General features: G+C 38.3%; 1 protein-coding gene across 1 annotated transcript; it reads right to left on the bottom strand.

The window, feature by feature from the left end:
* Positions 1-990: 990 nt before the first annotated feature.
* On the bottom strand, positions 991-2,334 carry LOC127086374 (expansin-A20). Its single transcript, XM_051027134.1, has 3 exons — positions 1,953-2,334; positions 1,547-1,865; positions 991-1,445 (listed from the first exon to the last, which is right to left on the bottom strand). The coding sequence occupies exons 1-3, from the start codon at positions 2,098-2,100 to the stop codon at positions 1,142-1,144; spliced, it is 771 nt and encodes a 256-aa protein (XP_050883091.1). The 5' UTR covers positions 2,101-2,334; the 3' UTR covers positions 991-1,141.
* Positions 2,335-10,670: the final 8,336 nt, after the last annotated feature.

Raw genomic sequence — 10,670 nt, 5'->3', positions numbered from 1 at the left:
TTGCTTTATTTGCATATGTTTATGATGTTGTAGAAATACACCAAAAGATCACATTTTGATCTCTTCTGACACGACTTAGCATATCTTGTACACATAATAGAAAAATCATATTAACGAATCATTGCCCAACATATTCTTCATTCCTTAATTCATTCTCTTACCAAAGTATTTTTGCTATTGTTTACTTTACAAACCGAACATATGACAACCATCAACTATTATTATTTTTTGCTCATGCTCATTTACAAAAGACATTTTTACAAATCAATCTAAGTTATTTTCACTCCTTGTGGGGTCGACATCCTTACTATTCTATCACTTGCTACTTTAAAATAACATGTATACTTGTATGTGACACCACACATTTTCAAGCAATAGTTATTACCCTTCCATTATGTAAAGGACGTGTGCGAATGGTTTCAGGGACACAATTAAAAATTCAAATTTCATTCATTTCTCCTTCACGTACTAATTTGAGCGTTAGAGGGTTAATCTTACCTATCAACCTCTCATCCCCCGCATCTGAGATTGAGGTCCCCTGTCGTTCTTTGCAGTCAATGATTCACTGCTAAATTTTGGTTCCATGACGGTACACAATTAGTAAATAGAACAACTTTTCCTTTTTTTTCTTTTGATTTTAAAGTTATTAAAAGTGGATATTGAAAATTAAAACTCATCTTAACTATATTTGTTTTTTAATTTTAAAAACTACAAAATGAAAATAATTAAATTCATACATGTTTTTAATTTATTCAATTTTTAAAAGTACAAAATGAAAATAATTTTTAAAAACTCATAGAAGTTTTTAATTTATTCAATTCTTAAAAAGTAAAAAACAGTTTTTTAAAACTAAATCAAACAAGCCTTGAATAAGACTTAAAATCATTAGAAAGGTTTTTAGACAACCAAAATAATTTTTCTAAGAGTAATGTTCTTGATTTATTTATTTATTTAAATAAAGAACTAAAATCCAATTTAAAATTAAACTTGTATCAAAAAATAATTTAGCCTAAGATTTTATATTACAAAATGTTGTTCAATCATATTTTCACTCACAGTGGAACAATTTGATCATGATTCATGAAGAACAAATATACAGATCTTAGTGTACCATGATTCCATGAATGATACATAGTTTTCCTTAAAATTGTTTTCCTTGAAATGTCTGTCCAAATTGCCAGTTTGATGGTGCTACATTGTAAGATGCGAGTGTTTTTCCAGTGCTGCTGGTTACCTTAAAGGACAAAGGCTGATGTTGAAGGTTGACATTGCAGTGCCAATTCATTCCCCAATTCCTTGCCATTGGTATCCATCCTGTTCTAGATCCCTTCACTTTCACAGCAAACACTTCACCTTCTTGCCCCACATTAGTAATTAGAACTTGATAGAAATGAGAACTTCCACTCATTGTAAACTTCATCCCACCACTTCTTTCACACTTCACTCTACATCACATTTACACAAACAAACATTTCAACTTTAGATTTACACACATATATATATGATAATAATCTATATAACACTAACACTTCTATTTTATCTCTACCTTCTATACTGAACCGGAATAATATCGGCTTTTGTTTTGGCAATTTCAGAAAATGCAGGTTGTGACAACTCAAAATGTTGTCTTGGAAAGTTACACCAGCCACCATAATCAACTGAGAGACCGTAATTAGGAGGACAGAAATCAGTGGCGGTAACAATTACAGAAGGGCTTCCAAGCACACACCACAAGATATGGTCAACACATCTGATCTCGTAGCAAGCCCCACACGTAGTCCCTCTGTTGAACAAAATTGTGCTTAATCCAACACTGTGCTTTCCGTAGCTAGCTTTGTGAAGATCTCCGTAACCACAAGCTCCTTCTGCAGCGCAACCGCAACAGCCATGTACATTTTTGAGAAAACAAGATTATTAATGTGAAAGAACCAAATGAGGAGGAGGTGAAGTACCTGTAATGAGGGATCCCTCTGTGTCTTTGGCGTAAGTTGCAGTGGCTTTGCTCCATTCTTGATCCTTGTAAGCAACAGTGTTGAATGAATGTAAGAAAATCAAGTAGACAAGTGTGGAGTGAAGAGCACCCATCTGAGATAACACCATTTAGAAACTGATTATTACTACTTTACTTTTTTTAAGTGTGTTTTGTGTTTTTTGTCATATGTGAGGGTAAACCCTTCACTGTGTGTACATGAAATTTTCTAATGAAGATTAGTCACTTGTAAAAGTGGTTATTAAAAAAGTGAGAAATATTTTGGCATATTAGAGATTTTTGAATGGTTTGTTGGGACAATAAGGTAATTTGTTGGTTATTCCGAGGAGTGTGTCCTTGTTAATGTTTTGGTTTGACTCTTTGATGTTTGTCTCTTCTTTTTAGGCGAGAAATGGAGAGAGAAGGGTTGGAGGCTTTGTGGTTATGGCAGACACAGACATAACACTGTAATGTGAAACATTGACTGCCAAAGCCAAATGGACACTTTATTAATCATTTAGTTTCACCCCTGCATCATGTTCTCTCAGATAATCAAGTTCCTCCTTCTTTCTTCATTGTAGATTGTATTATGTTGAAAAAGGAAGTTTATCCTCCACTCTAACGAATGCTAATTCAGTTTAACAAAATCAATTAAATTAAGAAAGTATCATGTATTTGTAAGAAAACCATAATATAAAAATAAGATAAATTACAGTAAAATAGAGTTTTATTTATGTGTATAAAATAGTTTGTACAGCTAATATTATATATAAAGAAAACAAGACATGGGACAGGGTAAAGATGAGATATTTTGGTATTTAAAGGTTATATTCGATTTCAATTAATGCAAACTATGTGAACTAAGTCGTTTAAACACAGAAACTGTGAAATAAATTCATTTAAACACAGAAACTTTTTCAAATAAAATTCGTAAATTATAAAACAAATCGAAAAACTGCAATTTAATTGTGTTTCAATTCTCTTTTATAAAAAAGCCGGTAGAATACGTGCTCTCGCGCGAGTAAATTTAACTTGTAATTATAAAGATTAATTATTTTGAATTTTTTTTAAATAATCAATTTTTTCAAAAAAAAATCAAAAATAACCAATAATTAAAAAAGAATATCAAAATAACCAGTTTTACAAGAGGGTGCGTTAGATGAAATGGCGCACCCCCTAATCTTGAAGAGAAGGCGCCAATAGCATGCTTTCTCAGCTTCCCATTCTGTGGCAAGGACTTTGGCTCAGGCATCTCTCTGATTATTCACAAGGACCTGTCTCCTCTTCTCATCTTCAATATCCCTCAAAGCTCTAGCCAACTTCTCCTTGGTAATGTCATGCTCCTTGGTAGACGACTCCAAAGCTTGGCTGATCTTGCGGTAATAAGCGGTGTCTATCTCAAATCGCTTCACCTCAATGGCATGTCTCTTATCCTGGTCTTCTATTCACCCTTTGATTTCCTGATTAGCCATCTGAATCCTAGCAACACTCATTTCCAACTCAGTCTTTTCTGCTTGCAACTGATCTCTGGCTTTCTTCATCTCAAGGAACTCTTCCATACTGACAGAAGAACGTGGCCCCTCAACCAAAGGACACCAAGGATCACCCCCAGGAAATGGTAAATGTGTGAGCTCAATCCTTTTCCTAAGTCAATCATCAAACGGAGGAAAAGACATGCTATTAACCTTACCGAAAGGAACCTTGCCCTTCCTTTGAATGTCGCACCATTCATCAGACACTTGCCTCAACTTTGGCTGATTACCCTCAATTGGGAAGTAGAAAGACTCCTGAATCTCTCGCCCGAGAGGAGGACCCTCCACAGCAAATCTCATTTGTCTCCTAAGAAGCACCGGGTTGTAATTAATGTAACCTTGAACTCCTATGAGAGGCACATTGGGAAGACTTCCTCAACTGTAAATGAAGTCTCGTCCCGCCACACCATTATGAGTCCAAGCTATGTCTTGGGCTCGCAAACCCATCAACCTGATTGACCATTTGACAGTCGGATCAAGAAAGATAAAGGCACCTCTGGAAGGCAAATACCCCATGAACCATTTGAACAACAGCTGAGCACAACATCTGATCAATCCCCCACGCCGCTTCTCGTTCCAATTATGGACCGAGTAATAAACATCCCCAACCAAGGTAGGAATGGGATTCCTCTGAGCAAACAACCGGATGGCATTAATGTCCACAAATTTCTTCTGATTAGGGAACAAGATGATTCCATAAATGCTCACAGCAAGCAGAGCACAAACGGCCTTCCAATCACCCACAACAGCATGCTCCTTGGCTCTAGCCTCCAAGAAACTGAGATGAAAACCGGACAACTTTCCCTTCTCCTTCGAACCCCCTTTTGTCACCTCTGGGCTCAAATAAAGAGCACGAGAGATCTCAGCAATATCAGGTTCTCCCTGAGTGACATAGAATGGAATCTGGTCTCTGATCGGAAGACCCAGGATACTGGCATAGTCCTCCATCAAAGGCCCCAACAAGTAATCCGGGAAAACAAAGCATCTCAAGCTCGGGTCATAAAACTGGAGAAGAGTATGGATGGCACTCCTATCTGTATCTGTGAGCCTGAAAACCAACTTCAGAATACCACCATAAGTCTCACGGAACATCCCCACACGGTCAGGTGTAATCAATGATATCATATCCTTCAACGCATCAATCTCTGGATTGAAGAAACTGTAGACGATGTCATCTTTCAAGCCGGTCCTCATGTCTGGAACAAAGAAGTCTCTCAACCAGGATTTCAATCAAGAATGTCCTCTGCATATGGATAAACATGAGTTAGATGCAGATAAATGCAAAATGTAAATGATGTTGATGTATGAATGCAATGCACTGTGCCATCCTCCAAGTCATCTGAACATCTGTACTGAAGACTCGGTCTCTAAATTGATCACAACCATCTGAGGTACTGAGTAACCATAAATCTGACTCTGGAGCTCCGAAATAAACGGAACCGAAGGATATATCACCATCATCACTGGAGAACCACTGATCTGATAGCAACACAATCATTTGTACCAACCCAGGGAATCCTGAAATAAACGGATCCCCACTGATAAATACCACGGACAGAACTCCGGCGTCTCAGAAATAAATCCGTAAACCCGACTTATAAATAGGACTCTGATCAATAACTGAACCATTAGTCACCATCAAAGTCACCATCAGAACATGCATCTTTAAGAATCAACCCTCCCCTCACAGGTGAATTCTAATCAGGTCATCCTAAGGCGGATAATGGTCTCGACAATCGGACAAGATACTCAACGGGTTTTCCCTTTCGGGTGTGCCGTTGTAGCTCTCATAAGATCGTCTAAACCAAAGATCCAGGAAAGAACGGTCACCGAAGTCAACAGCTCAGATGAGGTGACTCAACCAAAGTGGATACTCCACAAAGGAAGAGCTCTCTCAAAAGAACCTCGTCTGACTTGTGGTATATCACGTCGCCAAAAACATGTTGACCTAACATGAGAGGCAACATGAGACCACGCTAATCCTAGGTGTATACTCGGGCCTGGGTTTTAGCCCCACTCAGAACACCCACCCCAAATCAGAGGAACCAACCTGTACAGAAGACAACACAATGATAGTATGATGCATGCAAACACATATGCAAATATATATACACAGTGTAACAATCATAAATGCAATAAATAAAGCAGTAAAAGCAACCTAAGCTACCCTAGAGAGCGCTAGGATTGACTCGCTTAGGGAAGATGGACCAGCAAGAGGTCAACTTCTTATGTCCCCAGCAGAGTCGCCAGCTGTCGCAACGCGAAAAACAACCGGCGGGAAAAACAAAAAAACAAAGCCGCCACCGTGCGTTATTTATCCCAAAAGAGGGAAAGGAAACGCTCGAAGTAAACTTGGAAAGGAAATGGTCTCACAACCGGAGATTATAAGGTACGGGAGTCGGTTACGCAAGGGGAAGGTATTAGCACCCCTCACGTCCGTCGTACTCGACGGGATCCACGCTCAAAAGAATAGAATAAGGTTGATGGATAACTGCTCAAAGAATGCACACACACTGGAATAAAACACAGATGAAAGACGGAGGAAGGTAACTCGGCAGGATGTCGCATCCTGGTCCTACGTAGTTTGTCAGAAACAAACATCAGAGTCAACGTAGTTCGGGGAAATGGGGAACGGGCTCGCTAGGATATCGCATCCTATGCCTACGTATCTCATCTGGAATGAGAATCAGAGCTACCGTAGTTCGGCTAACGCACGCCGAAACAAAACACACGCACAGACGCTGAGACGTCAAAAGAAACACACAAGCGGAAACAGACTGCCAATCAATGGACTTATGTCCGACTCCAAACAACAAATACAAACAAGGAAACCGAATTCCAATCGCTGGACTTACATCAGACTCAACACACAACAAACACACAAAGGAAACTGAATGCCAATCGCTGGACTTACATCAGACTCCAAGCACACCACAAGAAGGAAACGGGATGTCAATCGCTGGTCTTACATCCAACTCCTAACACACACAAAAAAGGTTACCAAACAGACAGGCTAATAGGGAGTCGGGAACTCGAGCCTAATAGCTGTCAAGCAAACACACACAAAAAAAGAAAAGGTTGCCCAGAGAGATCTCGCACGATCTCCTGCCTACGTACCTCATCTGGTATGAGGATCAGGGCGACGTAGTTCCCCTTAACAGGGGAGAAACTTTCTCCTAACCAGAGACCGGGGAAATAACAAACTAGAAGGGAGACTGACTCGAGCCTAATAGTTGTCATGCAATCCACAATAGTCCTAGGTTGAGGTATCTAAACAAAACCTAACTCGCACAGGAAGTAAGTCAACAACACAGCAAGTAAGCAACACAGGTGAACAGGCATCACACATTATATGCAAACAAGCGGCTCATACAAGGTTGGGCTTTAGTCAAGGGGTCATATCAACCTCGATAAACAAGCCAACTGGAAGGGTATCTGAGGGCTCTTAACCACTGACATTGACCGTCAGGGTGAGCAGATGAAAGGTAATGAGGGTTAGACCTCATAGCTCTTAACCCGGGCCTGGGTGAGCTTCAATCAAAGAAGGTGTGGGAGTCCAGAAAGGGGACTCTACTCCACATGACTGACTCTATATACAAGATTTTGGGTGTTTATTCAAAATGCATCAGCACGTAGTGCGAGCATGATGAAAGACTCAACTGAATAGCAGGGGATTGATTGCTAATCCCTTCTATCTGCCAATCGCCTCTTCACATAGGAGGACTTGAAGTACATGGCACAAAAGTAAACAAACACAGTCATTGCCTCTTAAAGAGGACTTCAGCCAAATGCCTGCCAAACATAAACGACAAGGCTTCCAGACTACATGGAGTTAGAATGGTTACCTAGGTGGTATGCCAACCACAAGCAAAGCAACTCAAGCAATGAGTTAAAGCGGCTAAAGTACCTGTAAGAAAGTCAAACAAGTCAATATTCACATTCAGACAAATCCAACAAACAGTCAACCGTGTTACAACCAATATGCACACAAGTCAAGCTTTATGACTCAAGAATTCAAGTGATTCCACCATACTCCATGAACCTACAACGCAACCAAGGTTAGTGGACAAAGAAAATTTGCATCTCAAGTCATGATATTGCATCAACCACTAGAGCTAATAGCTTGAACCTGAAATACAAAGCTCAAAAGATGAGTACAAACCACTAGTCCAAGACTAGGGTCAAAGGCAAAGCAAAAAGTCAAAACAGCAACCAATATTCAACATGAAGCTCATTTAATAAATCATGAACATGCCATAAAAAGGATCAAATCCAAATCAATAAGCAAATCCATCAACTAAACATGCTAAGGCAAAGACATACAATGTGATCAACAATGGGACATTCAAATGAGAAAATGCACATTAAATCAGAAACATATCCAATGATCATGAAAATTTTTATGTGCATACAACATGTTGAACACAAGTATCATGCAAAAAATTAGAATCAACAGAGCTCAATTGACCTAGAAATGAAAATGAACAAGTATGACATCAAATTGTGTGACACACATTGTCACACCATGCAATCATGCGTCTAAAACATAGATGAAAAATGCTAAAAATGCACAACCAAGCCTCAAAAATCATGCAACATGTTAGGAATCAGCATACCAAATTTCAAATCAATTGGCCAATGTATGAGCATTTCACAATAGAATTGGTACAACATATCACATTTGCATACATGTTCAAATAACAATTCACCACCCAAAATCCAGAAATGATAAAATCAGGAAAATCACACCACAAAATAATAGACATCTCAATGAATATGTAGCAAAAAATTGCATTCAAATTGGACTTGTTTTCAATTTTTTATGAATTTTTGAAATTGGATGAAATATATGACAAAATATGAAAAAAAATGCAATGAGAAATGGAGGGAAATAGAAAAGGTTGAACTAATTTGAAAAATGCTGCTAGAGAGGATCGAACCGCCCAACAGGAATCGAATCTGCTCCTTGTACGTTCAAAGCGCGCCAGGCCTAGACTTAAACCCGCTCGGCCAAGGTTCTTGCCACAACATGAAACGCAGCGTTTCGCTGCATAACCTTAGCCGCCACACCAGACGCCGGAACAGTAGTTCCGGTCGTCTTCTCCGACCGTGTACACGGCGGAGCTGCAACTTTTTTTTTCCAGAATTTTACAAACTATATACCGTTGGAAAGGTCTTGATGAGTACATTCCAAATATCATAAAAGCTAAGCCTAATTCATCATCTATTTTCTGGATCGAAGGAAATAAGTTTCTAGATCTAAACTTTAATTCAACATAACTTCTTCATTTTTCATCCAAATTTCATGAAATTTATATCAGAATAACCAGTGATGAAAGCTCTACAAGTTTATGTACATAAAATCAAGATTTATGAGATTCGAATTTCCAACCTCTTGAAGAGTAGTGGATGAAAACAGTGTGTTCAAGCTTCCTAAGCCTCCAAATCTGCTTCTCCATTCTTGTTATGAAGCTTGATGTAGAAGTGGATGCTTGCCACGACCTAGATCTTGCTTAATTTGCACTTGCCATTGATGTGTTCATGTGTTAAAGGTGCACAAATCTTCACCAATTTCTTCAAAAAAAGTATGGATCTTGCTCAAAACTCCATGATGATGAAGGATCTACCAAGAAAATGTGTGTTTGTGTGGAAAAAATTTGAATTTCAAAGAGAGAGAATTTTGGAGGGAAAAAATTTTCTAGATCTAGAACTTGTGATTATGTCAAATTCTGTTATGATTAAGGCTTTATACTATTCACTAATCATGCTGAAAAACTAATTAGGCAATGGTTAATTAAAAGTTAATGAGAATGAGGTGTTTTAGCAAATCTGGAAAAGTGTGATGCATGGCCTAATTTGGACGTGAATAGTAACATGCAATGATCCATTTTCACTCAAAATCTCCTAATGAACACAATGGCAATGGTATTTTGTTCATATGATGCACCAAATTTGAATTTGTCATTTTCCCTCCAAAATGAACATGCATGGGCAAATGATCATATGATTAAATTTCATGCAATGCAATAATGGATTTGTAAAGTATAGGTCAAGACAATAATTTTGCAAAAAGAGTGGCTTCATTTGGAGTTTTGAGCCAAAAGTTAAGGCACTTTGAAGTTCCATGCATACTTGATGATCATTTGGCCATATCTCCTCAACCATTCATCATAAATTCATGATCTTGGACTTTTTGGAAATGGGAGAGAGAGATCTTCAACTTTCATGTTGGACAAAATTTCATTTGAAGCTTCTTTGATGATGTAAAATCAAGTTGAATTTGGACCAAGATCTTTCCATTTTTGGAAACTTTCAATTACAGGTCACTTTCCATTTTTGGAAACTTTTGTCATGACCTCAAATTCTTCAAGATATATGTTTGTAATGACAAATGAACCTCATTTGAACATGAATGAGATGTTTAAACTCATTTTTCCACCTCACAACCCTCAGTTGACTTTCTGTTGACTTTCTAGGTCCTCAAATGACCTAGCCATGCTCTGATCAGCTTGAGCCTCAACCACTTGAGGAAATGGCTCTAAAATGAAACCCTGGCTTAAACAAGCCCAATATAATACTCATATGATCTCCATCTCAATAGAATACCTCATCTCCTTGAGAAACCCTGACTAGCAGACTGGCACTGATTAGGGTTAACCAGAGGTCAAAACCCTAATCCAAAGGAACTGAGGCCTGAACAATAAAATCCTGGAAGATGATATAACCATGATGATGGTAATATATCCTTGCAATAAAGATAATGCTCAACCTCCTTGAAGAACCAAGAAAACCCTAATTGCAGCACAAACCCTCAGATGGTTGGTGATCAATCCATGAGACCCTCAGGCTTGAATCTCTTAAACTCTCTATCTTCTGAGAAATACTTAGGAGGATGACTTGTTTATTTTCACATTATATGCAATATGAAAATGCCTAATGTCATACAAAATAAAATGCAATATGCTAAGCTAGTCCCAAGAAGAGGAGGGCAAATTTTGAGGTGTTACAAATAGCAATCAAAATCAAAAGTGATGGTGAGAAATAAGAACTTACATGCAAGCACTTTGCCTAAGGCACCCTTATTTTTCAAATCTAATAGTAGCTTATCAAAATAAATTTTAAATATCATTGATATCACATCAAGATGATCTTGTGCTTTCAGATGAAAA

This window comes from Lathyrus oleraceus, chromosome 5 (genome assembly GCF_024323335.1).
Source record: "Lathyrus oleraceus cultivar Zhongwan6 chromosome 5, CAAS_Psat_ZW6_1.0, whole genome shotgun sequence".
NCBI lineage: Eukaryota > Viridiplantae > Streptophyta > Magnoliopsida > Fabales > Fabaceae > Lathyrus > Lathyrus oleraceus.
This window is presented reverse-complemented; position numbering and strand designations above follow the sequence as displayed.